This window comes from Triplophysa rosa, linkage group LG11 (genome assembly GCF_024868665.1).
Source record: "Triplophysa rosa linkage group LG11, Trosa_1v2, whole genome shotgun sequence".
NCBI lineage: Eukaryota > Metazoa > Chordata > Actinopteri > Cypriniformes > Nemacheilidae > Triplophysa > Triplophysa rosa.
In genome coordinates, this window is record NC_079900.1 from 5,391,705 (window position 1) to 5,419,283 (window position 27,579).

General features: G+C 38.6%; 3 protein-coding genes across 6 annotated transcripts; 1 reads left to right on the plus strand and 2 right to left on the minus strand.

Moving 5' to 3' along the window:
- Window positions 1–69: 69 nt before the first annotated feature.
- On the minus strand, window positions 70–7,259 carry e4f1 (E4F transcription factor 1). Of its 2 annotated transcripts, none has more exons than XM_057345990.1 (14): window positions 7,129–7,259; window positions 5,687–5,796; window positions 5,401–5,479; window positions 5,099–5,247; window positions 4,485–4,605; window positions 4,247–4,399; window positions 4,002–4,111; window positions 3,619–3,843; window positions 3,404–3,518; window positions 2,808–3,025; window positions 2,535–2,733; window positions 1,104–1,270; window positions 912–974; window positions 70–827 (listed from the first exon to the last, which is right to left on the minus strand). In XM_057345990.1, the coding sequence occupies exons 1-14, from the start codon at window positions 7,220–7,222 to the stop codon at window positions 477–479; spliced, it is 2,154 nt and encodes a 717-aa protein (XP_057201973.1). In that variant the 5' UTR covers window positions 7,223–7,259; the 3' UTR covers window positions 70–476. The 2 variants fall into 2 exon arrangements, with proteins under 2 accessions (XP_057201973.1, XP_057201972.1); XM_057345989.1 differs by having other exon boundaries at window positions 3,993–4,111.
- A 490-nt stretch (window positions 7,260–7,749) lies between these two features.
- On the minus strand, window positions 7,750–22,002 carry zgc:113333 (beta-N-acetylhexosaminidase). 3 transcript variants are annotated; one of them, XM_057347107.1, is made up of 15 exons: window positions 21,987–22,002; window positions 21,223–21,341; window positions 20,801–20,914; window positions 20,449–20,713; window positions 20,250–20,359; window positions 20,078–20,165; window positions 19,699–19,863; window positions 19,150–19,333; window positions 17,739–17,810; window positions 16,422–16,626; window positions 16,267–16,349; window positions 15,968–16,043; window positions 9,383–9,478; window positions 9,165–9,254; window positions 7,750–8,706 (listed from the first exon to the last, which is right to left on the minus strand). In XM_057347107.1, exons 3-15 carry the CDS (start codon window positions 20,878–20,880, stop codon window positions 8,508–8,510), a joined length of 1,713 nt encoding a protein of 570 aa, XP_057203090.1. In that variant the 5' UTR covers window positions 20,881–20,914; window positions 21,223–21,341; window positions 21,987–22,002; the 3' UTR covers window positions 7,750–8,507. The 3 variants fall into 3 exon arrangements, with proteins under 3 accessions (XP_057203090.1, XP_057203087.1, XP_057203088.1); XM_057347104.1 differs by lacking the exon at window positions 21,987–22,002 and having other exon boundaries at window positions 21,223–21,471; XM_057347105.1 differs by lacking the exon at window positions 21,987–22,002 and having other exon boundaries at window positions 20,801–20,970; window positions 21,223–21,471.
- A 238-nt stretch (window positions 22,003–22,240) lies between these two features.
- Window positions 22,241–27,540, plus strand: narfl (nuclear prelamin A recognition factor-like). Its single transcript, XM_057346703.1, is given in 11 exon segments — window positions 22,241–22,329; window positions 23,025–23,120; window positions 23,308–23,451; window positions 23,604–23,739; window positions 23,893–24,027; window positions 24,165–24,283; window positions 25,631–25,760; window positions 25,849–25,921; window positions 26,005–26,142; window positions 26,314–26,471; window positions 26,863–27,540. Coding segments are annotated over 11 exon segments (1,437 nt in total). The 5' UTR covers window positions 22,241–22,263; the 3' UTR covers window positions 27,105–27,540.
- Window positions 27,541–27,579: the final 39 nt, after the last annotated feature.

Genomic DNA, 27,579 nt, shown 5'->3' on the forward strand with positions numbered 1-27,579 from the left:
TTTTGATGTCATGTCACAGCATTAGTACACATTCATTAACAGAAACCAGAAAAGAAGCACCAATCTACATTTGAAAAAATACATAAAAATATTTTTAATATTACAATTTTACATTTTACATTCCCTGCCACGTTTCCTAAGGGTCGTGATATTGGCGGCAATACGTCATACATGTTATGAAGTCATGATGAATATAGACAATAGGCAAATACAAGTATACGCCTTGCAACATGACGCAGGCGAAAAGGACGTCGTATAAACGTCGTATAAATTAATTTCAGTTCAGTACATGTTGCCTAGTAAAACCTGCATCAATGAAAGGAAACATTTAAAACCCAAACATAAAGTTGTCCACCAGCACAGCACAAAAATGTGCTCATCTTAAGTGCACTACACGTGTAGCACTATGTAGAATAAGGCCTTCCAGAAAAGAAAAAAGGCAACATCACGGCTGTTTCATGTAACAAACTCACGTCTCACACTACCACAACAGTCTGAACTTCCATTTCTTCAGGCGAAGCAATGACGTATTGCTCCTCCTGTTCGATTGTATCAATGTTCTCAGCTGTTACCATGGTAACCGTGGTATGATGCGTGTTGACGGCGCCCTCTGTGGCAGAACTGAGGATGGTGCCGTCGCTAATAGCATTTGCGAGCGTCATCGCCATCTGTTCGGTCAAACTCTCGGGCGTGGCGATGGTGATCGTGTCCCCGCAGTCGGACACGCTGGGGGACTCGTCGACAGCCACGTTTCGAACGATAATCTGGTGGCTTCCGTGCGATTGACTGACGATCTGTTGCACGACCTTCATGATGTTGCTGTCCAACTGTGGCCAGACACATCAAACGATTAATGTAAACTATTTAGCTAGCAAACATAAATGGTTTATTTAAGCAACATAAAAAAATACCTGCTGCTGATTGTCTTGAATTATTGTTACGGCCTCTCCGTGGGTTTCTTCCTCAGCTGATGACTGCAAAGAATTTTTGCCATTTTAGAAAATCAGTACCTGATCGAAATGATCAGAAATAATTTTATACATCCTGCTGTAGTAAAGACACATTACGCAAAACACAATAACACACAAAGTGAGGTAAGATACCCCTATGATGTATTCCTGAGTGTCAGCCACGACTGAGGAGAACTCCACCAGGACAGCGTGAGGGTCGTCTGATATAATTGTGGTGCCGTCGATCTCTGTCGCCATCTCCTGCTCCTCAGAGCTTCCTGTTTGTTCAGAGTCCTTCCGCTGCGCAGCGAAACAACCTCCTGAACAGACACAAAAAACATATAACCATTAAAAATACAAAACTACTACACTGAAACTAAATTTTGCCTTTTTGGTTACTATAGTATGGCTTCAGATAACTGGAAAAAGATGAGTTGTGTGGATGACTGTTTTAAATATGGATGCACTTTAAGTCTTATACCAATACCAGTATTGGTATCGGGCCCGATACTAAGGTACTCGTAATCGTAAAAATGCACTGATACCAAAGACTGATACTTCATTTGACGGAACTGACTGAAATTTGGTGTGAAATTTGCTTCGAAAGTTTGTGACAAGCACATTAATTTATTATGTGTTTAAAGATCGGGTAACATGCCATTTCATGCATTCTGATTTCTTTACACTGTTAAACGTGCTGGCTTCTCATGCTTAACATGGCTAACATGTTAAAAACCGAGTTGGACGTATGACGTAGTATTTCTTTGCTTGATACACTCCCCCAGCACTGCAACTTGTTTCGGAACGTTTTTCATAAGTCTGGATCCCTGTTTCGTAAAAGAGATCCCATTCCTTTTATTGGGCAATTCTCTCAGAAAAGCACGGCCACAGCAAGGCGAAAGAAATAGCCCGCCCACGCGCCAACCCCCCAGTGATAGGAAGACCCGCTTATCAAGATTGGCTGCGCTGCGTCAACATTGGCTGTGCTGTGGGCCTGCAGCCGGACATGAACTGCAGGCGGTAAGTCAACCTAAGTCTGTGTTTTGTTGGCAATCGGGGCGTACGTGCAAAATGTAAAAAACACGAAGGGATTATTGCGATGATGTTTTTGTGCTCGTGCTGTAGTTCCGTCCCCCTGCCTGCCTCCAGCTGCTCGTCTTTTTCCGGAAATAATCGTACAGCTGTATCTCTCTTTTATAAATTTGATCAAACTAAATACTCTTCGAAGATACAACATATGCAATACTACTGTTTAGGTACTCAAGATTAATATGAGATTGGCAGAAACTGCGTGTTACCGATCTTTAAGGTGGAGTTGTTTGTAGCTATTCTATTCTATTTTTATTATTCTTACTGTGTTGTGAAAAGGTACAGGCATCGGTATTGGAGAGTACCAGAAAAAAAATATCGGTACTCGTAAATGGTATCGGTGCATCCCTAGTTTTAAACGTTTTTCAAACAAAAAATGTTTTATTCTTTTTGGGACAGGTTGTTTATGTTGACCTTGTATGTCCCTAACCCAAAACAATTTGAAAGATTTCTTTCAGTGAAACGGGGCAATCGATCATTCTACAGATCACAAACCTTTGGCCCGTATGTGTCGGTTCAGAGTGCCGTGCTCGGCAAAGCCCCGCCCACAGTTCGAGCACTTAAATGGCTTTTCTCCCGTATGATGTCGGATATGACGCACCAAAGCGCTTTTCTCTCGGAAGCCACGGGAGCAGTGCGGGCACACGTACGGCTTTTCGTCCCCATGGGTACGATGATGCACCTGCAAGGCATTCTGGAAGACGTACATAAATTACAACGCAGAAATCAAAACTGTTTTCAGTGGTACAGAAGCTTGTCAGTGCTCACCTTGGTCTTGTAGCTCTTGTCACAGAAGCTGCAGTGATACGGCCTCTCGTCCGAATGAGCTCTCATGTGTTCCCGCACGTGTCCGATGGCTTTGAACAGCTTGCCGCACTCTCCACACTTGTAGCGCCTCTCGCTGATGTGCATCTCCATGTGTTTCTTCAGCAAGTAACCTGTCAGGAACTCCTTGTGACACATTATGCACTTAAACGGTTTGTATCCTGCGATAGAAAAAAAGCAATGTGTTATTCACTAAGTTTATGTTTTAAGGTGATAGTTCATCCAAAGTGACAATTCTGTCATCATTTACTCACCCTCTTGTCATTTCAAACCTGTATGACACAAAAGAAGATATTTGAAGAATGTTGTTTACTGGCACCCATTCACTTGCATTGGTTTTGTGTCCATACAATAGAAGTGAACGGGTGCCGATGCTGTTCGATTACCAACTTTCATCAAAATATCTTCTTTTGTGTTCTGCAGAATAAAGAAAGTCTTACAGGATTGAAATGACAAGAGGGTCAGAGTAATCATGACAGAATTCTCATTTTTGAGAGAACTTTAAGACAAATTGATTTAAACTGTCTTTAAATGCTTACCAACATGCCCTTTGACGTGAACCCTCAGGTATGCCAATGTCTTAAACATGCGCTCACAGTGGGGACATTTGTATAGTTTGGGATCAGACAACTCCCCTTCCTTCCCAGAAGTCTCCTACGACACACATAACAACACTTATATGGAATAAAATACTCTTGATGCCAGAAGTAAACTATTTCACCAAATGGAAACAGAACTAGAAACGTGAACTCACCAGCATCTCTTCGGTCACAGTCTCCACACACTCTTCCGTCACCTGAATCTCAGTAAGTCTGGTTTCAGCCTCAGGACCCTGCGGGAGCACTTTAGGTGACCGCGCCTCTGCCTGCTCGGCCGCCTCTGTGGCCTCGGTCTCCAGGGCGATGCCCGAGTTGATAATGGCCTGGCAGATTAGATTGTCGGCTTCGACCACTGTTGCGGTCTGAGGCTGGGACATGACCTGTTCAACACAGAAAACTACATAAGACTACGGTGTAATATAAAAGGGATAGTTCACCCAAAACGAAAAATTCGGCCTCATGTCATTTAAAACTGTGTTGTTTTCTAGTAAATGAAAAGTAATGGTCAATTTTGTATAAAGTCTCACACCGGTTGCACCTGTCCGTTCTCATCCACCACCTGGATCTGAATGATCTCCTCGCCTGCTTCGACCACACTCAACACAGGAAGCTGCTCCTTCTCAGGGTCAGGAGGTGACGGCTGGATTTCTACAACCACAGAGATATTAACACTTTGATACCATAGAGAGATGAGCTAATCAGTTATTTCTAATGACAAGCTTGTAAAAACATTTTCTTTCTATAAAAAAGGCCCTTTTCGAAGGTTTCTGATATGTATAATACCTTTCCGAGCTCCATCCATGCCTACAAGTATCTCTTTACACTGACTGAATCGAATCTTCTCAGTGCAAGGCGTCAACGACTTCAGATGTCTCGTCAGGGCTCCGGACTCTCGAAACGCCAAACCACACTGATTGCAACGGTACGGACGCTCATCTGCCAGAGGAAATGACATCATGATTCTCAAAACAACAACTATGAAAACACTTTCAGGATATAAACCACTATATCTTAGTGTTACCTGTGTGTCGTCGTTTGTGTCGGATCAACGAGCCCTTGGTTCTAAAAGCATTCCCACATATTTCACATTTAAAGTCCTTTTGATCGGTGTGTGTGAACATGTGAGTTCTCAGAATATTTGTCTGAGGGACATAGAAATGGATTAAGTTAGTAACTAAAACATAATTTAAACAGTGGTATTGTTCTAAATACACATTGTGTGTTTTACAAGGTTAGTTTACCTACAAATAAAAGTCTTATTTACTCACCCCATGAGATGTTCTTCTGAACCAAAACAGACATTTTAAAATGGAAATTTTTTGGTGTTTATAATGGATGTGAATTGTGAATGCCTCTTGTCAAGGTTCAAAAGGACTCAAATGAGTTATAGTATAGTGCCTTTGCATCCATTTCAAGACTGAGAAGAGGCGGTCACAATACACTCCCAGTGGACGGAAAACAAAAACAACACTTTTTAAAATGTACGTTTTGGTTATGAAGAACAAAGAAAGCCATCAACACGAGGGCAAATAATGACAAAATGTTCACTTTGGGTGAACTAATTCATTAAGCTATATTTCAAAATAAACCTATTATATTTCAAAATGTCTACATTAAGAAAACGGAATATTATACCGTTTTGAAGGTCTTATCACATATGTTACAGATGTATCGTCCTTCTGCGTTTAACGTCAAAACCAGTTTAGTGGGGCTGTAGCTCTCATCCTCTGTTGCCGAGCGGCTTCTCTTTCTCTTTTCAGTACATCTACTTTTATCCACCTCATCTAAAGGAAAAATGAAATGTTATTTATAATTCAGTAAAAACAGCAATAAATTACCACCGACAAACTAATTCTACTGAAAAACAAAGTTTGGTGACCACAAGCCAGGGTCATGTGAAGATTGATTCTTAAAATAATATCTAGTTAATGCCGTACCTGTGTTGGCCTCGGCTTCATCAGACGAACATCCATTTTCACTTCTCCTCACCTCACCTCCTTCAGCCTCAGCATTTACCTGATGTAATGAAAAGATGGATGAGCCGTGACAGCCATATTCATCCTATGTTACATTCCAACATTTACCATCGACTTAATACGACATTGACTTTTAAAGTTAAGTTACTGGTTTGTATTGCAGAGACCTTTTCATTGAGACCACAAAAGCAAGCAGGGCACCAAACCTCAGGTCGCATTTGCCATAAGAACAATAATAATGACAAACCTGTTGATCAAGCAGAGGACGCTTGCAGCTTCTTCTGAGTTTATGTTGTATGAAAACATCCAGAGCGGAAAACTCCCCCAAACACCTCCCGCATTTATGAACATCTTCATCTGGGAGAGAAAACTATGTTTATGAACCAAAACATCTGCACTCATACATAAACCACGCCAAACAACAAATATACAAACTATACGAACATATTTATATATCATTAGAAAAGACACCTTTTGTCAAAGTACATTTTCTTCATTCCAGGTGAAATTTACGTAGCAACACAGCAAACTTATCAGGTTAACAAACGAACAGTAGTGGTCAAAAGTGATGTCTAACCTAGGACGACTGATGTTTTCCTTTATTATTGTTCAATTATTAGTTGATTTTATTGAAGATTTTGTGTGCATGTTGTGTAGTTTAAGTATAAACGGAAGCCTTGGGACGAATTTAAGGAGGTATAACAAATACTGTACATGCACAAGAAAACCCATATTCTATATTACGATGTAGTTTGCCTTTACTTTGTCTGAAAAATTGGCAATTAAATACTGTCACTGATTTCAGTGTTGTCTTCCTTTTATACCTTATCCACTTATTTCTATAGATGGATCCAGAGGGATCACAGATTTTGAGGCATTTTATGACAAATCAAAATGTATTAATACATTTTATGCAATCAAAGATCAGAAAAATAAGCACACAAATCAAAAGAATTGATGTTCCCGGATTGTATAAATGAATATGTTATTGGCTTCATTAAAATTCTAAGTTTAATATATATATTTTTTTTGCTTAAAAAAAATGTTACATTTAAGTTTTTATTTGGGGGGCCGCAAAGTGATGCACTTTACAAAAAGGGGGCCTTACAATTAAATAATACAAAAAATTGCTATTGTCAAATATGTTTTATATGAAGCATTTCCGGGTTGGTTTAAGGAACTGTATAAATGTACATTTAAATAAGACTTAAAATAAGCATCCTTCATTATCAGCGTTTTTTCGCATTCATATTTACATTTCAAATTGTTCACATATTCCCCAATGATTTCACCTGATGTCAAACATCAATAAATTTATTTACTAGTAACGTTATGTTTGCGCGATCTTATTTCGCATTGGACTCAAGTGGCACAGCTTACCCCACTCTGCCTAATATGGCATGCGTAAACACAGCTCACAACTAAATATATGCATGCCATAGAAAACAGTCTTGTATTGATCACCGAAACCAATGCAGCAGTGACGGTTAGCATAAAAGAAACCCCTGGTTAGTTTCATGCAGCACAGATCAATGCTAGGCAACATTAGCAGCTTAAATCCTCATCTAATGTAACGTTATCGTTTAAGCTAATGCTGACTGTGCCAGCGTGCCTGAACCAGCCAAAGTCAGGCCCTCACATTTAATCGCGATTTTATTATGTGATTGTGGTCCATTACTCTATTTATACCTTCTTCTCCGAGCGTTGCTTGTATGGTGATGATGTTGCTATGCTCCGTTTGGTCGGTAACTGTTGCTGCCGTATTATTATTTTCTTCAGTCATGTCGTTCTAGACCTCTCTGTCGCAACGCTTCAGCGGGGAAAACATGGCGGATTTACGACCTCGTAGTCATAACAACAAAAGGGCGGCGCCAGAGACCTCCTACGCCAGAACACGTTCAAAATAAAGGCGCTCTCGTTTCTCCACACAGAGAGACAGGTGGGTCAGAGTGGGTAATGGGTTTGTTTTAAACTTTTATAAAAGTTTTGTATTTACTATTGATTCATTCTCGAATTTCTCGCGGTATTTTGATGAGATCGGCCTTTGCAGCGTCACAAGTCGAAGCACACCTTTCTTTTGCGAAGCACGCATGTCAAATTTGAAACCTATCATAAACACGCGCACGTTTGCATTATGTGTAGGGTAAGTCAATATTTATGCACTGTTAAAACGAACATTTTTGTTTTATGTGAGCAGCTTTTAAAATATGTACCAAAAAATATGCACGTGTCCACCATACCACAGAAAGGTATATTGTGATGTAATTGCAACAATGTAACATTTTAACACAAAGTATTTATATTGTGAATAAAGATTTTTTATTGTTTAAAGATGTTTACGTAACAAATGGTTGAGCTAGAGTGCGTGGTTACGTCATTCTTATGAACTTTCTTCATGTGTTGGGGTCTATAACTGACCCAATGTCTGAATGAATTATAAGGCACATAATGCTTTAAATGTGAACATTTTAGTTAACCGTTTACACAACTAACTTAGTACAAAATACCACAATATATATATATATTTGTTTTATTCCCCATAACAAAACACACAGAATAAATGCAGCATACAACGTTGAGTGTTCTTAATATTGTGATTGAGACTAAATCTAATTTAAGTGTTGAATATTGATGTGTCAGAACACTAAAGATACCTTATATCTTTATTTGAGGCTTCCAGTTTCTGCATTTCTCTGCAAGTGCACAAAAAAATGTTTCAATCTGTAGTAGCCTATAATCTATAGGCCCTACAGGTATTCCTCAGAAGTGTAAAAATGCATGTTGCATAGATTACATTTAGAATAATTCTAGTTATTAACAATTAAAAAAGTAGGCAAATAATTTACAGTATTATTCATTATTTTGTTCAAATAAAAAAAACGTAAGAATGCACAGTGTCACAATGCCACCATAACAGACAACACACACTGGATATTTTAGTCATGTCTTTCATAGTGTCACTTGAAATGACGCCTTGAGTAAATAAGGATGATCCTTGAGGTATGAGAAAATCCTCACAGCAGTCAGATTTCAAGGTTAACCTTTTGGAACGTCCTTTGTCATTGTTTTTATCTCATTTTTGCATGATCAGCCTTTGGCTGCCCGTTGAGTTTAATGATCCGCTCTACGTCGACCACCATTTCATGGAGTGTTTCTATGTGTTCGTTGACGTTCTCTTCCAGCCATTCCTCTAAAGTGTCCGAGTAGTAGATTTCCTCCATGCTTCGCCGGAAACCAAGCAAAAATGTATCCCATTCATCCAGCAATCTGTTAAGGACAAAAGCAGTCATACAGAAAAAGTATTACAACAACAAACAATCTAAAACTAAAAACAAATTTAATCACTTGACTGAACTGACTTGAATGTCTTGTTTATGGATGTCATTAAAATATCAAATAGCAAGATTCTATTGACAAACAGTATAGTTTAGATCTCAAGTGTTCTCATTTTGACCAATTCTCTGGCACATACTGTATTAGTTTGGATTGAGACTAGATGTTGAATCTTTTAGACCATCGTTCTTGAAAAAGTTTGACCACGATTTTAATAAAAATGATTAAAAGCACCATTTTCTCATAAATCTGACATTATGGCTTGCGAGCAACACTTTACAGTGAAAATATTTCATTGACTTACAAGACTGTAGAAAGACTGTAATAAAAACGATATATTTTATAAAACATTTTAAAATATAATGACATAACAGCGCTAAAAACAATCTTACAGTTTCAGAGAATTATGGAAAAATCCAAGATTCCGAGGGTTTGCGAAGTTGCGCTTGCGATGATAAGGACTAAATGACCCTCTGATGTGGCTGCAGGAAAGCAGACACGCACAATGTTAGAACATCCTATACAATTCAGAGAAAGAATTCACGAGAGGCAAGGCAGAATAAATATTGCCCTGTGCTCCGAATAAACAAACACAATATAAATCACTCACTAGCTTTTCATGATCTTTTGAATCGAACTGCCAAGACTGCTGTTGATCTTTTTCACCATCTCATAGATGTCAGCGCCAGGATAGGTTGAACCCTTACTGCAGAGCGTTCACACAACAGGGCAGAAAATTACTATCAAGTGACTCTAAATGTAAAAGTCAATGTGACCATTAAGTAATATGTAATCCCATATTTTCTTGAACACATGTCAGTGAACACATAGTAATCATTATGTAGTCTATTTGCCTAAATTTGCCTACGTTTTGAATTATTTCAGTAGATTTTTCACTGGGTTTTACCCAGTACTATATAAACGACTGAATTGCACCTAGAACGCTAAACCAACGGCAGGAGGTGAAGCCACCGGAAGCGATCGCGCCGCCATCTTGGTATGCTCAACTGACAGAGAGTGCCATTGACTTGCAGTCAAAATGACGATCTAAAATAACCCATTTTTCATCTTATTATGCTGCGTTCCCACCAGACGCGAATGAAGCGTTAAGCGCGAGTGATTTACACGTTAAGTCAATGCAAAGACGCGATAGACATCCTGCGGTGCGATTCGCGCGAATGACACGGCATGTTTTGGGGTCTATAATGCGAATTGAGCGTTTGACGTGCGTAACGCGTGATTCACGCGAGTTGAAAATGTTGAACTTTGGCGAAAATTCGCGCCGCGTTAACCAATCAGGAGCTTGCTCTAGTAGTGACGTGATTATGACGTAGCGAGCAGAGGCAGAAATCCGAAACAACAATGGAGGACAAAATCATCGTCGCTGTATGTGGATACCCGGAGCTGTACGATACATCTTTTATCGAAACAGGAATAAAAAGGTTCTTGCTTGGAAGAAAGTGAGTGAGAAGGTCGGACAATCTGGTAATGACAATTTATTTATATAGTACAATTAATTTCAACTTCTGTCGACCAATGTGCTTTCCAGTAAGACATTAAAAACAGAAAAACAAAAAACCACACAACATACAAACAGTAAAATTATGACATCATACAACTATGCCATCAGCCATACGCTTTAGAAAATAAAAATGTCTTTAGCCTGGACTTAAAAATATTAACCGAAGAAGCTTGTCTAATGGAGAGTGGCAAGGCATTCCAAAGCCTAGGGGCTGCAATACCAAAAGCACGATCTCCCCTGCACTTTAGCCGCAACCTAGGTTTAAACAATAGATCCTGGTTGGAAGACCGAAGGGATCTACTGGGTTGATATTCCGTCAATAACTCATGAAGATAGGTAGGAGCCAAACCATTTCGAGATTTATAAACAAGGAGCAAAACTTTAAAATCCACTCTAAAACAAACAGGCAACCAATGTAACGAGCGTAAAATAGGAGTAATATGCTCCCTCTTCCCGCTCAAAAGTCGAGCCGCAGCGTTTTGAACAAGTTGCAATCGGGATGTAGCTGTCTGGCTAATTCCAAAATATAGTGAGTTGCAGTAGTCCCGCCTAGATGAAATAAAAGCGTGAATTACTTTTTCAAAATCTTTAAAAGAAAGAAAAGGCTTTACTTTAGAAAGTAAACGCAGCTGAAAAAAGCAAGCTTTGACTACGAGTTTATTTGACGGTCAAACTTTAAGCCTTCATCAAAAATGAATCCCAGGTTTTTTACTCATGGTTTCAGACATGGAGACAACTCACCCAAATCCAATTTTGGCTAAACTAAAGATTCAGAGGGGCTAAAAACAATAATTTCTGTTTTCTTTTCATTAAAAAATTTAATGAGAGCCAAGCCTTCACATCTGCCAAACATGCCATAAGAGACTCCAAACCCACAGAATTCTGTTTAACAGGAAAATAAACCTGAGTGTCATCCGCATAGCAGTGAAATAATAATCCATGTTTTCTAAAAATCGAGCCAAGAGGGAGCATATAAAGAGAAAAAAGAAGAGGAGCCAGAATGGAACCCTGGGGAACCCCACAAGGCAAAATAGCATCTTTCGAATAATGTTCACCCATCTTGACTGAGAAACTCCTATTTGCCAAATAAGATTTAAACCAATCCAGAACTTTACCTCTTAAACCAATGAAATGTTCCAATCGATCAATGAGAATAGCATGGTCAACTGTATCGAATGCGGCCGTCAAATCTAAGAGCACAAGAACTGCAAAATCCCCAGAATCACATGATTTTAAAATATCATTAAGAACCTTCAAAAGCGCAGTCTCAGTGGAATGGCATTTACGAAAACCTGACTGAAATGTTTCAAACATTAAGTTATCAGCTAAAAACCGTTGTAGCTGTAAAAACACATTTTTTTCCAGAATCTTGGAATTTGGGAATTAACTAATTAGAAATAGGCCTAAAATTAGTTAAAACTGATGAATCCAAATTCTGTTTTTTGAGCAATGGATAAACTACTGCATGCTTTAAGCAATCAGGCATAATGCCAGATTCTAAACTGCGATTTATTATAATCAAGAGATACGGGGCAACATCAGTTAAAATTTGCTTGAATAAAAAAGGGGAATAATATCCAAAGACGAGCCTGAAGGTTTAAGCTGTTTCCAGCAAATCTGAGAGTGAGACTAGTTCAAACTGACTAAAAAGGTAGTAGAGATTAGTGTTGTCAAAAATATCGATATTTCGATAAGTATCGATACTGAAGAATCTGAAACGGTTCCAATACCCATGTCCCACGTATCGATATCAGCTGCGCGTTCCCGCTCTCTTTCTCTTTTCCGACAGTGAGTTAACGCACACTGCACGTGAACGCATAACAACAGAGCCCCGCCTCCTCTCACATACTTGACTCGTTTGTGGCAGTTAAATCGTGTTTATGTTAGAAAAGATGGCCAGTCTCAGTAACACATCTGGCGTGGTGCACGCTCGTTACGCTTCCCGTGTTTACCATAGCGATCCATGTATGTGCGCTGATCAATAATTTTATCCACTCGTTTCATTCGCCCTGGTTATATGTTGTTTATGTTAGTACAGAGTCACCGCAACAGTTCTCATGTTTAATGCACGCGTTTCTGTCTTTATGTGCGCTCATCAATGATTTCATCCACTCGTCTCGTTCGCTCCGGTTAATTTGATGTTTGAAATAATGCTGGTGCGAGTAAAGTCTCCGCAACAGTTCTCGCGTGTGATACACGTTTGCACTTCCGTGTTTACCATAGCGCTCTATGTGTGTGCGCTGTTCAATGATTTCATCCACTCGTCTCGTTCGCTCCGGTTAAAAGTTGTTAATGTTAGAAAGATGTCCAGTGCGGAGTCTCTGCAACACTTCTTGCGTTTAAGTTTGCGTTTCTGTCTATATGTGCGCTGATCAATGATTACAGTATGGGCCTATGTGAATAAAAGCCAATTTAGCCAAATAAAAATGTAGGCTATTAACTAACATTAACGAACAATGAATGAGCAATACATTTGTTCAAGTATTTATTAATCTCTTTTAAATGTTAGTTAAAAAATACAACCATTTATGTAAGCTCCCCTGTTGAAAAATCCAGTATATGCTGGGTAAGGTATGTTTTGATCGATGCTGGTTTGATCTTAAACCAGCTAAGAACCATCTTAAATCAGCATATGACCATCTTAAACCAGCACATGAACAGTTTAAACCAGCAAACCAGCATCAAAACATACCAAACCAGCATAGGCTGGTTTTTTCAACAGGGTCTGGTCCATTAATACTGACAAATACAACTTTGATTTTAAATAGTAAATGTATTCGTAAAATTAACATTAGATTAACAATTAATAAATAATGTAAAAATATATACCTCATTGTCTAGTCTTGTTCAATTTAACTTCAAATAAAAATTAAAAAGGCCTATATTGCTATTGCTTATTAGGGCCTTATTGCTATGGCAGTTTATTCCCCGTGGTATCGAAAATGGTATCGAATATCGATATTTTTTTTGGTATTGAATCGAAGTTAGAAATTCCAGTATCGTGACAACACTAGTAGAGATAGAGGGATTTGATGGATTAAAAATGAAGGAGTTATCCCCAGCCGGAGATCCCTGATTTTCCTATCAAAGAATATTAAAAATTCTTCACATGATGGAGAAGAAGCCCCAGGAACTAGTCCGGCCGAAGGATTGAGAGTAGCATTAATAATACTGAAGAGAGTCTTTGGACTAGAGCAGTTCTTATTGATAATATCTGACAAATGTCGGCATTTTGCTTTTTTCGCTGCTTTCTGATATTTAAATAGAGTGTCCTTTAAAATCTCTAAAGAAACATGAAGCCTGTCCTTTTTCCACTTCCGTTCCGCTCTTCTACAACATCGTCTAAGAGAACGAATGGAATCATCAATCCAGGGTTCAGAACGAGTTTTAGGCTGAACAGTTCTAAAAGGAGCCACAGCATTTAAAACGTTTGAACAGGTGGAATTAAACCTGGAGAGGAGTTCCTCAGCACTAACATCAAAGGAAACATCGACAATAGATGGCATCACTTCATGAAAAATTGATAAGAAAGAGTCTTTTGTAGTGGGAGTAATACGACGAGATAGGCGGCCACAAAATGACACTGTAGGTGCCATAGCAGAGCATGAGACAGTAAACATAACAGTCTATACAAGCCGAGACTTACAAGCCGTAAGTCTCAACAAAATCCATGTCAGCCATTTCGCAAAGAGACTGGAGCCGCCTGTCAGAAGCCCCTCCCATGACGCGAATTCGCGTCTGTTGTGAAGTGAATTTCACGCGCAAATGAAGCGAGTAAACTAATAGAGCGTTCACACCAGACGCGACTTGCGTGAATGAATCTCGCTATTCGCGCGTAGTTGGACGCTTGAACATTTTGAGTTTACTCGCTTCATTCGCGCGTGAAATTCGCTTCATTCGTGCGTGAAATTCACTTCACAACAGACACAATTCACTCCACATACAGCGACGATGGCTTTGTCCTCCATTGTTGTTTCTGATTTCTGCCTCCGCTCGCTACGTCGTAATCACGTCACTACTAGAGCAAGCTCCTGATTGGTTAACGCGGCGCGAATTTTTGCCAAAGTTCAGATTTTTCAAACGCCCGAAATGCTCAATTCGCGCCGCGTCATTGTAAATCACTCGCGCTTAACGCTTCATTCGCGTCTGGTGGGAACGCAGCATGTTCAAGCGTCCAACTACATGCGAATAGCGCGATTTACCGTGTCTGGTGTGAATGCCCAGTTAGGCTCGCGATAAGTTTTTAGTTCACATCTGTGTTTAAATTAATGGTTACTTCTGGTGTTTTTTCCAACGTTTATGTCTATTTTGGGCAGAATAGCGACGTATAGAAATCAATGTATAGGTGAGTGCCTGTGTAATGGCACATGTGTAAATGTTTAGAAATAAAGCTTCATGGCTTAAAGAACATATACAGCTTGTATTTATCTGTACTTAGATTTCAGAATAAGCACATTTGTCATATGCTGAGGTGTCTCGTTACTCTGCTGATCTGATATGTATGCTACAATAATGAAAATGAACGTAACTCACTCTATATCTAATAAGACGGGAAAATTCCTGACTTTAAATAATTACATATTTACAAGCTTAAGACATTTGCTTTGTAAGAATGTACTGTGAGACTTAAGATATAAAAACAGGGACTGGTAAGTTACTGTTTGATCATTAATATGTGATAACTTTCTATTAATTTAATAGAAAGTTTGGGCATACCAACACAGCGGCGCGGTAGCTTCAGTGTGATGACGTCATGAGCAATCCAGTCATTTATAAAGATCAGTGGTTTTAACATTTGTTACCCTGCCTGAGAAAACCCAGCTTAAGTCACTTTGTGAAAATACAACTTTGATTTCTTTAATATTGACTGAGTAAGTGCATGTCAAAGATTGAAAAAAATAACGATTGACATAAAACTTGAATGTTCATTAGGAGACTTGAACCTGGATTTCACAGATAGAATTACAACTGATATTTGACAACCGTAACAGACAAAAAAGTGAAATTATCAAATATGTCTTCAGAAACAGAAGATTCTTAAGAAATTTTTAAAGGGACCATCTCTGTTAATAAATTCGTATTCGTTATGTTATCAGACTTTAATTTTAGTAGCCGAAAGTGTTTTTAGTTTTATAACATCCTCTTATTTAAAAACAAAACTGATTCGTTGATTACTTATGTAAATAATAAAGTAAATAATAAAACAAGATTATGACAAACAACTTTTTTGGAAAAACTACTTCTAGAACAGGGGTTTTCAAACTGGGATCTGGGGACCCCCAGAAGATTTTAAGGGAACGGTTTAGCTCTTTTTTGCTACATGCATAGTTTTCATTTTTGTTTATATTTATATCTTTTTAGTGAGTTTTCTCAATATAGCTCCTTTTTTCGCATTGAAAGTTAAAGAATTGAATTGAAAATGTCTCTTCAGGGTTATAGACATCAACAAGTTTCAATTTTTCTTTATACATAAAATATTATAATATGCATCATATGTACTGTATTTTAGAAAGGGGGTCTTTCACAATAGGTTCATCTTATTTGGGGGTCCTTGGCATCATAAAGTTTGAAACCCCTGTTCTAGAAAACTGTTTTGCTCTGATGCAAAAGGACGTTTGGATTCTACCACTAACACAGTAACAACCCCAATGAAAACCGGAAACTACGTCATACCAATTGTTTTGTTTCAGCTGGACTTCGCAGCCCAGCATGCGTTGGACATCACTCTGTGCCGCGTCATTAAAATCACCTGCAAGCAAAACACACCGTCATAAGACTAAAGCCATAAGTGACCTGCTTCACTATCTTGACCCGGAAACATGCTCGGAGTGTGATAAAGTAATAAAGAAAAGTAGTAATAAAGCCTCATCAAACGATGGAGCAGGTGACCTAATAAAATATACTGTAGTTAAAAAATATACTTGTAACATACTCCCTCCTTGCTGAATTACAATGTTTTTATAAATACTTACCATATTTCAGTGTCTGAAGACAAACAGCGAGAGATGGAATGGCAACCGGCAGCAGTTCACACAACACTGTGTGATGCTCATATCTTAAACAGACATCGTCTTGTAAGCCACTGCATGTTTGATAGCAAAATATTTTTGATGTTTACAGCACTCACCTCTGCCAGCCGGTCAGCACAATGCCCTGGAAACTTATAGACTTGTGCTCTGGCATAGATTGAATGACTTTATGCCACTGTAAATGGTTGTTAAAATGATGATCGATCGGAGTCAAGATCTGATCGATCCCTGAAGCTCCTTTAAAAGCGCTCGCGAACCACACAGTCTGAAATCCGGCTTGCTCATACTTATGGATAAGGTTACCTACAAAAACAGGTTAATATAAAACAGAGATAAGATGGCTCGGTTGACATCAAAGGTCAAATTATTAAATCTGTAGTGGCAATTCATAGCTATTTTACAAGGGTGCTTATATGATTTTATTTGCTTTTAGGCTATAGGTGTGGGGCTTTATTGTTGTTTTTTTAAATACTTAAAAAAAAAAAAAAAAATTAAGATTCCCATTGTACAAATTTTTACGAATTAACCACCTGTTACGTCCTGTGACTATTTAAGTTGGTTATGTTCACATTCTTTCTAATTTTTGCTTTTGTTGAGCCTTGAATAAATGAATCAACGATACTATATTCTGGCTTGGCATTCTTTCTTTTATGGTGTTAATTTGAGGGATTGGTGTAAACCTTTGTGGGAAAGGTCAATGGTTACAGTGAAAAGAGCTGGATAGAGGAAGAGGAGATTTTTCTCATCGATTATTTGTTTAATTCTTTTTATACTTATTTAATCAATCACTTTTTTCCCCTTTTATTGTTACGATCTCTCTTGCAACCCCTAGATCTAAAGTGGGTTTGTAACACCACCAAATGAAATAGTTACAAATCAGGCTGACATTTTCTTTCTTTATTTACAGAGATTAACATTATATTACATTTTGAACTAGGACTACACGTTTTAAACATTTATCTACATTTCAAACACTAAAAAATCCCACAAAAAAACCCCGAAACATTTCTGGCAGCTGGGGTGCCAGAAATAAACCGTACAATAACAGTTTTCCTGTAAAATTACGTTTTCCCTGTTTTCTTGTAAATTTGTGATCTTTTTCTATAATTGTACATTTTTACAGTTTTGACCGTATTTTCAAAAAATAAACTAACAACAAAAAATCCTGTAAAAAATGATTTTTTAAAATAAATAAATAAAATAACAGTTTCCCTGTAGAGTTACATGTTTTCCCCGTTTTCTTGTAAATTTGCTGCCATTTTCTGTAATTTTAAATTTTTTGACCGCATTTTAAAAAATACATGAAAAATCTGTAAAAAAAAATGGCAGAACATTTCTGTAAGTAAGTTTTTTTTTTTTACAGTGAATATACGATAAATAAATAGTAAGCTAATAATAATAAAACAGGGCCTTACCTATCTCATGCACGTCCATTTTTGCGTGATAGTCCCATATCATGGGGGAAGCGAGGCTTTGTAATTCTGATTCTAAAAGGTAAACAAAAAGAAACACTTTACTAAACATGTCGCTTTGCTATTAACATGAAACTTATTGTTTTGCGCTTAGGAAAAGTAACAATATGTAGATCTAATGCTCTAAACAAGATTTTGAGTGCTGCAAATGGTTTTATTTAAATGAACAAAAGAATGGGTCATGCATTATTTCACGGAAAGGTGTGTAAATGGTGAGTTTGCATATTTTGGTTATTAGCACAAAGGGCATGGTAAAAAAAAAAAACACATGATGGGCCTCATTCATGAAACACGAGCAGAACGAGTTTTTGTGTAAATCGCTCGTAAAGTCATTTTGACGTAAATTTTCGTAAAACTTTCATGAAAAGGTTCGTATTTTCAAAATGTTAGTTGGTACGAAAGAAATGTACACCTGCTCCATACCACGTGTAAATAGTGCGTAAAAACGCACGTAACATTCTGTATTCTTTTAGACAAACTGATGACACTGCATTTTGATGCACTATGTATCATAATAATATTTCACGAGTTGTTTTGCCCTGTCTTTAATCAGTTTTTACGTTTTAACTTTGGGTAAAATGCAGAGCTGCTCGTCACTGTCCTTTTTGCACAGCCATCCAATCACAGTGGAGAAGAGGCGCGACAAACACTACATTGACCAACCATCATACACAACACTCGAGAAGTTAATATTAATGGTTACTGCATTTTCATATTAAGTAATATTGTTCGAAATAAGATACTAGTAAGAAGTAGGCTAACTGTTGTGGATATTCTAAATCACAGCAACCAACGCATATCGCGCAGTGCCTCCAAAGCATTCTCAGGCGCAACCCGCTGGTCGTTTTCAGAAGAGCACCAGGTATTATTATTTTAGCTGGCTTAAAACACTTTGGTGGACACAGTTTAATTGATTAATTTATTGGTAAGCATATAGCCTATTAGTCTATTTTGCATTTGTGCAATATAATGTAGCCAAACCAGAGAATAAAGTCCAGAGGATTCCAGCATTCCTATATACGTAATTTGCGTAGCAGTAATTCATAGGCGGGGATTATGCTAATTGTGAATGAGCGTGCATGCGCGCCCTGTTTACGAATGATTGGAATTCATTAACATACACACATTTTACAATGAAATCTGTCGTTTACAAAATATTTGTGAATCCGTAGGAAAGTTTTCGGGAAGGTCTGTTTTACGCGCAAATTACTCGGAGTTTACTCATATATTTACGAATGTTTCATGAATGAGGCCCAATGTGTTTGGAGCTGTACTAAATAATTTTATAGCAAAAGCAAACTGCTGTTTGATCAATAGCAAAACAATCATTTCAAGTCTGACTTTCACGTTGTACCTTTTATAGACCCAGGGCTGAGTTTCCTAAACATGTCATCCCACAAGATGAGTCTGATTCCTGGGTGCTGCGCTGTCATAAAACGCCCCACCGCGGTCACGTGATTGAGAAACAGCTTTCCCATGTCTCCGTTATGAGTTTCCAACCAGCGTTTTGAGTCCTCGCTCTCGCCCAGACCACGTACCTTCGTGCATCACATCAACAGCTGGTATGAGCTTACATTTTGCCACAGATTTCAATTTCAGCCCAACATGAAAATTCTGTCATTGTTTTTTCCAAGCCAAAATTTCTTTACTCTGTAAAGAAAACCATTTGACTCATGGGCTGGAAGTTTTTACTGATGTCATTTGATGTCAAACGTAATTGGTTCTTAAATCAAAGACTGTACTCTGTATGCCACTATACGACTTAAAAACATTGCGCATAAGTCATTAGCTATATTTAAGATGCTTGTATGGTGCTTTTTGGAGACTGGGGGGGTCACCTTCCACTTTCATTGTATGTAAAAAAGCTTCTTTGTGAAGAATCTTTTAACTGGTGTACACTGACCTCATCAGCTCCAATGTGAAACCACCGTGACTCCGGGTGCTTCTGCATAACCTGCGATAACATGTCTTTAACCAGGTCCATGCTTTCCGGCGCCAGAGAGTTTAGACTATTGGGAAAAGATGCAACTTCCCTCAAGTGGAAAAACTTCTCATGTTTTAAGACAAACTAAAGAGAAAACAGAAAAAGGTAGTTAAATGCAATACGAGAGGGCTAAAAAAAACAAAGCCAAGTAAAAACATCTGCATTATTTGAATAGTTTTGTTTCTACATGACTCACGCCCAGCTACCGTGAATCAATGGTTAAACTAGATGTGTTGCATATATTAAAAATGGTAAATGTTTATTTTGTGCACGTTGTGTGGAAACATGTCTGACTTGCCTCCAAGTGCCCGAACACCTGCACCAGAGGAATCAGTTCAAGATGATGCCGTTTAGCCAGAGACTTTATTTCCTCAATCTCTTCCGGACTTTTGCAGAAACAAGAACAGATTCGGACAGATCGGTTAATATGATCTTTCACTACGCAGGAATATATTCACTTCATAGGTTACCTGTACGCGTTGCTTGATCTGAGAATCTGAAGGTCCCCCTCATAAGGAAACATGTCCTCATATTCCAGCAATATTCCATTAGCACCCAAAGTTGAGAATAAAGGAAATATCTATAAAAGAACATGTGTAAACGCCACACCATGAATTCGCTTTCATACACATCTGAAGTACTATCTTGTTTGCATAGATCTATTCCCACCTGTTCTAGATACTTGACTTTGGGTGGGGCACCTTTCAGATCTAAATGCACGATCCTTTGTGGACCTGTCGCTGTATTGTCTGCAGCTTCAATGACTTCTGGTGCAACCACTTCTTCCTTCTTCTGAACGTTTTGGCTGTCTGTTTGTGGCTCGGGGTTGACAGGATCCTCCTGATGATCAGCCACATTCTGCTGCCGGACATGGTGTTGGGCCCAAAAGCTCTCACCCTGTATGACCTGGTGGTTCTTATGGTGTGCCTCGTGGCTTGAGGAAAGAAAAACGAAACGCAAGCTTGTGGAAAAACAATGAGCCTGATTTAAGTAGACTGGGTCTAGTGAGAGTCATCCTCACCTGGGGCTAAAGAAGAATTTCACCATGGCAACAACAACCAAGCAGCCGACGATCAGCCTCATAAACTTCATATTATTCATGTTTATGTCTTAGCAGGTGAATGGGACAAGCCACCTGCACGGCAGATTTGCGTTTACAAAACACAGCACAAAACCACAGGATATGGAAGCCTGTACCGAGAACATGTTTATATTTCTTTATAGTACGTTTAATCATTTCAAACACTATGAAAAGACAGTTTATAAAGTTGGTAATAAACAAACAAACACATGTTCCGATTTTTTTTAAAGCATCAAATAATCAATGCAGCCCAATAAACGCGCATTTATTAAATATATTTTCAGGGCTGTTAAAGAAAAACGTCCCCCGGCTCCCATTGTAAATGAATGCAATGTTACTTTAATACACAGAAAAACACTTACTTGGATAAAGAACATTAATCCTCCTCAAAGTTGCGTTTATGCTTTAAACGAATTTCAAGCATAAGGTTTGTAACACATTTACTTCCGTGTGGGGTTCTTCGGTGCAATAACGCATTGGTCTGGTTGGAAGAGACAAGCTCAACCTGTTAATCCTGACTTTCCAAAAACAGCTTATTTGCATTAAAAAATTACGATGACTGATGGCCGACAGACAGGTTTCATCGCGTCAAGAGCCCGGTGCACGCGCACAGTGCACCTGCGCTTTGCGCGTCACATCGAATCTTTACGGCATTTTCAGCCCTACTGAGTTGCCGTAACGTATCATATATATGCGCACGTTTAATTTTACATGCGTTTTATGGTCAAATTAAATTTACATAAACGTGCAAAGGATTTACATGAAAACCTATATATAAATACATGCAATAGAGGAGAAAAGACTTACAAAATGCCTTAAATTAAAACACAGTTTTAGCTAGCTTGGAAATGTACGCCTTATTTTTGTTTTCATGAAGTCGTCATAGCAATTTGTGTTAACGATGCACATAAATCTCAGAATTTCTTTTTAATGTCTTCTTTTTGCTTTAACGTGCATTTGAGCTGGACTCTGCGGACTCCACAAGATGACCAAAACCTGTTGATCCATTATATACCAGCATGATTTGAGAATGTTTCAAATGGCATATTGTTCAATGGCAGCGGGGAAATCTGACCTTTCGTGTACATAAACACACCCAATGCTTACATTTGATAAGTTGACTCACCATATCTTACCACAACTTTTCCCAAAATCCTGAGCTCAGCTGATCAAAATATTTGCCATATAATGTAATAACGTTTATTGTCTACAACTAAATCAGTAAAGTACATTTAAACGTCTATCAAGCATTTTAAAATGAAAAATGTGTAACTTGAGAGTCCCGCCTTTCACCTGAACACCCATTCTTATTGGTCATACCGACTCTGTGGTAGTCTAAGCAGCACCAATCATAGGAAAGGGAGGGAATTATCTGTAGACTCGTGATTTTGCGTCAAAATAAAATGGCGTCGCACTTCAGCGGAGTACTGCAACTCACAGACCTGGATGATTTTATCACTCCATCTCAGGTTAAATAGATGTTTTATCTGTAACAATTAATAAAGCATATTATTCGTTATTAAAAGTAATTACTTTTGGTGTGTCAGGCATGAAATTAAGATTTATCGGTCATCTAGTAGATCGTAACAGCAAAGCACGTAACAGAACGATAAAGCAGAGAACCGTCACGTCACATCTTTCTGACGTTTATTACTGACACAACATTTTGTAAATTAAAAGTATAAAGACAAAGTTTAGGCCCACTGTGTTTCAAAACTTAAGGTGCCCTATCTAGACAGATAGTAAGGGAGCTCGTTGTCGCACTTTCTACACAGTAAGATAGCGTAGGTACATTTTTTGTACATTCACATCTTATAGTCTTTGCCACAGCACTGCCAGTGAACATTTCCATCTTTAGAAATAGTTCATTTACGTTTACAATACATTTAATACATGTCAATGTTATTAACACGTGCCCTATTAACAGAGCAGCTTGTAACACTATTATAAGTTGTCACAATAAAGTCTGCCATTAGCCTGATTCATGACAACTAACATGTAACATACAGGTTTGGCGACCATAAATGGTAATCCTTGACATTTTATAAAAAAACACCAAGAGCAATGGCGGAAATAGAATGATTTTGGAATTTCAGAATTCACAAATATCCAGTTTTTTCCTTTTCAGGGATTTCACTGATGTTCGTTGTCTATATTTTATCAGGAATGTGTAAAGCCTGTAAAAGTGGAAAAGAAACAGGGAAGATCTGTGGCAAAAATCCAGATAGAAGATGATGGCAGTTATTTTCAAGTCAATCAGGTGAGTATTGTGGAGCAGCATTGTGTTTGGTGTTTCTTTACAATATTCTGGTCCATTTGAACTTCTCCCTTTAGTTTTCATTGTTGATCATTTGAGGATATTTTTAAGCCCGTGTTTTTTTACGTACATGTATTATGCATGTGTTTGCTTTGAGAGACAGTAGATCAGATGTATGTTCTTCATCCAGGACGGCCAAAAGCAAAAGCTGGAGAAAGCGAAGATCACTCTGAATGACTGTCTTGCATGCAGCGGCTGCATCACATCTGCAGAAAGTGTCCTTATCACCCAACAGAGCCACGAGGAGCTGTATCGCGTGCTGCGTCATAATAAGGTTATTCATTGATTGATTTTATTCATTAAGAATTGATTTCATGATGATATTCTTTTACCCCACCAATAATAAAGAAATATTTGGTTTGGTGAATTGCACTTTGTTTTGTTGCGATTCTCATGAGAAATGCTACAGCGACGTGTTTGTTTCAGCAGCAGGTCAGCACCAGCGAGCAGAAGGTGCTGGTGGTGTCTGTATCTCCGCAGTCAAGAGCCTCACTGGCCGCACACTACGGTCTCAGCAGCAGCGAGGTGGGACGCAGACTCACCAGCTTCCTGAAAAACTTGGGTGAGTAGAAACGCATTGGTTTGACATAGACCCCCAAAAGAAACGTTGGGTTTGATTCCCAAACATATCGATAGAATGCATCATAATCACGTTGAACAAAACCATCTGTCGAATGTATTTCCGTAAATGTGAAATACTCTTGTTTTTTTTCAGGTGTCCATCACGTCTTTGACACTGGCTTCAGCCGCTCTTTTAGTCTTTTAGAAAGCCAGAGAGAGTTTCTAGAGCGATTCAGAAGAAAGGATGTAGACAAGAAGGCCCTACCCATGTTGGCGTCTGCATGTCCAGGTGTGTATGTCCTTTGTCCCCTCATAATAATGTTGGCATCTCAAAGCTTTGTTTTAGAATTATTTGCGGAAGTGTGTTTTATCATAGCCTCCTTTTAACCCCATTCTTGTTGAATGACCATTTTACACTTTGTTCAGGTTGGATTTGCTATGCTGAGAAGACTCATGGTGAATTCATCCTCCCTTACATCAGCACGACCCGCTCGCCTCAGCAAATGATGGGATCTTTAGTCAAGAACTACTTCGGCACCCAAAAGGTACCTAAAATCTAAACTGCTTATGTTCAGTGAGCAAGAAACTGTCTACATAGTGTCCCACAGTATGTGTTGCTTTTATATTTGGACCTTTAATGTGCTTTTGTGTGGGATTCATTGGTTCTTTATAGGGGCGAGACACTTCACGAGAACGAGACGAGATTTTTAGACTTTTTAAAAGAAATCCTCAATGATGAAATATGTAGGGGAAAAAGTATTTAATTCACCTCGAAAAATACAAAATGCAAAAAATGTAGGCATTATAAAATCATCTTGTACTTTATGAAACAAATTAAACTTCTATTTTAATTAATTCTATTATGCAGTAATAAACAATATGTAAACACTGCAAAATGTTTTGTCACAAACTCAACTGACAGGCAGTAATTGCACAAAAATTATGCTTTGTTTTCTTAACAGGCGCAGCTTTTAGTAAAGAGCTGTGGTTGTTTTCTCTATATGCTCGAGTTAGCAGAGGTGGTGATCATATCACACTGTCGATCCTCCTTCCTCCACTGACTGAACCCTCATAGCCTTCAGAGAAACAGCTAAAACTACACAAACACATCATGTTTTATGCTAACATTGCACATATGTAAGAGACAGATGATCTGTTTTTGAACAGAAGTATACTCTACAGAAGTATACTCTACTTGTAGTACAGTCCGCTGTTGTTCAACAGCGCGCTGCGTGCTCCCAAAGCTCTGCTGGCAGCGCGAACCAACGTAAACACTAGTGCTTAATGCGGGAGGTGCTACGCGCGTGAAGGTTGAAACCCATCCGTCTAGCGCGTGTTTACACAGAGAAACGGTGGGAAAGTAGCGCAGAGGGATGGAAAATCACGTTGTCTATCTGAATGGCCAGGCCGGTCACTGTAGCTCACAGCAGCACGCACATACTTTGTGCAGTTATTAGCGTGTTCTGTACAGTAATGAAAACAGGTAGCACCACAACAAAATGTGCACTCACACAAATGCTCCCAAATATATTTTGAGGTCGCACAGGTTAAATACATGGAGCATATGCGGCTAAAATGGTCGCAATTTCGAGCCCAGCACTCCATCATGCCAATTGCGTGAGGATATTGTGTTCTCGCGAGACCAATCGATGTGTCATCGGATCTCGTCACACCCCTATTCTTTAAATAGAAATGTCTACTTTACGCTCCCTGCTAACTTACAGTTTTGGTTTTACCAGTTATTCAAGTAAGGACAATTCTGGATGGTTCAATTCAATTCTTTATGTTCCAGCATGGCAACACCTTTATGCATGAATGGAGGGATTGACATATTTTTATTCATGTATTATACCAACATGTCCGTGTGGTTCTACTGCAATCTGCTTTAACAGGGTGTTGCACCACAGAAAATCTATCACGTGACTGTCATGCCCTGCTATGATAAGAAGCTAGAGGCTTCCAGACCAGATTTCTATCTCAATGAGTATGAGACCAGAGAGGTGGATTGCGTCATCACGTCAGGTGTGTGAAGCTCAAAGCGTTAAATTAATAAATCAATACAGCCACAAGAATGAGACTCAGTATCTTTTCTGGTGTGTTTGGTTCTCAGGTGAGGTACTAAAGATGCTGGAACAGGAAAATGTGTCTTTGAGAGAAGTGGAGCCGGCAGCTTTAGACACAATGTGAGTTCTCATTTTTGAAGCGTCAAACCAGGCAGCCGCTTCAGAAGAAATGAAATATGGGCATTTGGTGTATTTTGTTGTAGGTTCGGTAATGTATGTGGAGTGGAGTTGCTGGGTCACGCTGGAGGTGGATCTGGAGGTTATCTGCACCATGTCTTCAAACATGCCGCCAAACAGGTCTTTGGGGTTGAACTAGAAGAACTCGCATAAAAGACTATAAAGTAAGTACATGCATTTATGCGCTTGTCCGATACACTATATGGACAAAAGTTTTGGGACGCCCCCTTTAATAAACATGCTTATCTATTCCAGTAATTCCAGTCAAAAGGAAATATTAATGCTATTCCATACAATACCATATTCGTTTTTTTCCATCTTTCTATTTGTAATAGAAACAAAGACTTCCAGGAGGTGACTTTAGAGAAGGAGGGTGAAGTGTTGCTGCGGTTCGCTGCTGTCTACGGCTTCAGGAACATTCAGAACCTGGTGCAGAAACTGAAGAGAGGAAAGTCACCCTACCACTTTGTAGAAGTAATGGCATGTCCGTCAGGTAATACTGAATGCAACCCTCCAGTGTTTAGTTCCAGCTGTTTCAACACAGTGGATTTTTTTGAAGAAATCCTACAAGAAGATAGACTTTCATGGCATGAGTATTTTCATTATTATTCTTTAAATGTATTAATAATACACCTTAAATTCTCTGTATTAGATATGACTAGGATATACTGTATAATGTTAAGTCATGCAAATCGTCTGCTTCGAATGGTTACCAAACAGGGTGAAAGTTCAACACAAAAGTTCGAACCTTGAGTTCTTCGCATTGAAACATTGACACAATTGGCCTAAATTTGCATAGCCTTTGAATAGTTTCGGATAATGTTCGGATAGCGCTTCAGTGCTACGAGTATGTTTTCAGATGTGCTCTCTTGTGTTATCTTCAGGGTGTTTGAACGGAGGAGGGCAGATCAAACCTTCAGCAGATCAGACCGGTAAGGAGCTGCTTCAGCATGTGGAGGAGTTATATCGCGGAGAGAAAACCTCAATCCCCGAGGAGGACACGCGGGTGGCTGAACTTTACCACGGCTGGTTAGACAGTGTGGGAGAGGAGAAAGCCAGACAGCTGCTCCACACGCAGTATCAAGCCGTGGAAAAAAACACCAATAGTCTCAGTATAAAGTGGTGAGGAGCCCGAGATGCTGATTAACCGCTTGTGTTGTCTGTTTGCCTTCCGTTTCTGTGTATAAAGTAAATATTTAACACTACACCGGGCAGACAATCATTCATTTATCATTAGCAGATGTGTTCATATTTTGTCCAGGCAGTTGAATAAGTATCTTAATGATACACGCAACTGTCCATTTTCAAACATAGCTTTCATAAGGCCCACAGTTTCCAATGAAAAGAATTTTGCCACGTGTCATTTCTTCACTTCTTGCTGTGGGTGTCTTTTTATGTAGGCTGCATTATCTGAAAACTGTGCACTGAAATCATATCACATTAAATACTTGGTACATTTATTTAAGAGTGCATTATGATTTATAATAAAACACACTGCTTTTATATAATTATTTCATCAATATATTTATTAAATAAATAAACGAACATTTTACATTTTTGTATCTATTTGTGGTTTTATTTTATCCTGTTTTCATTATACA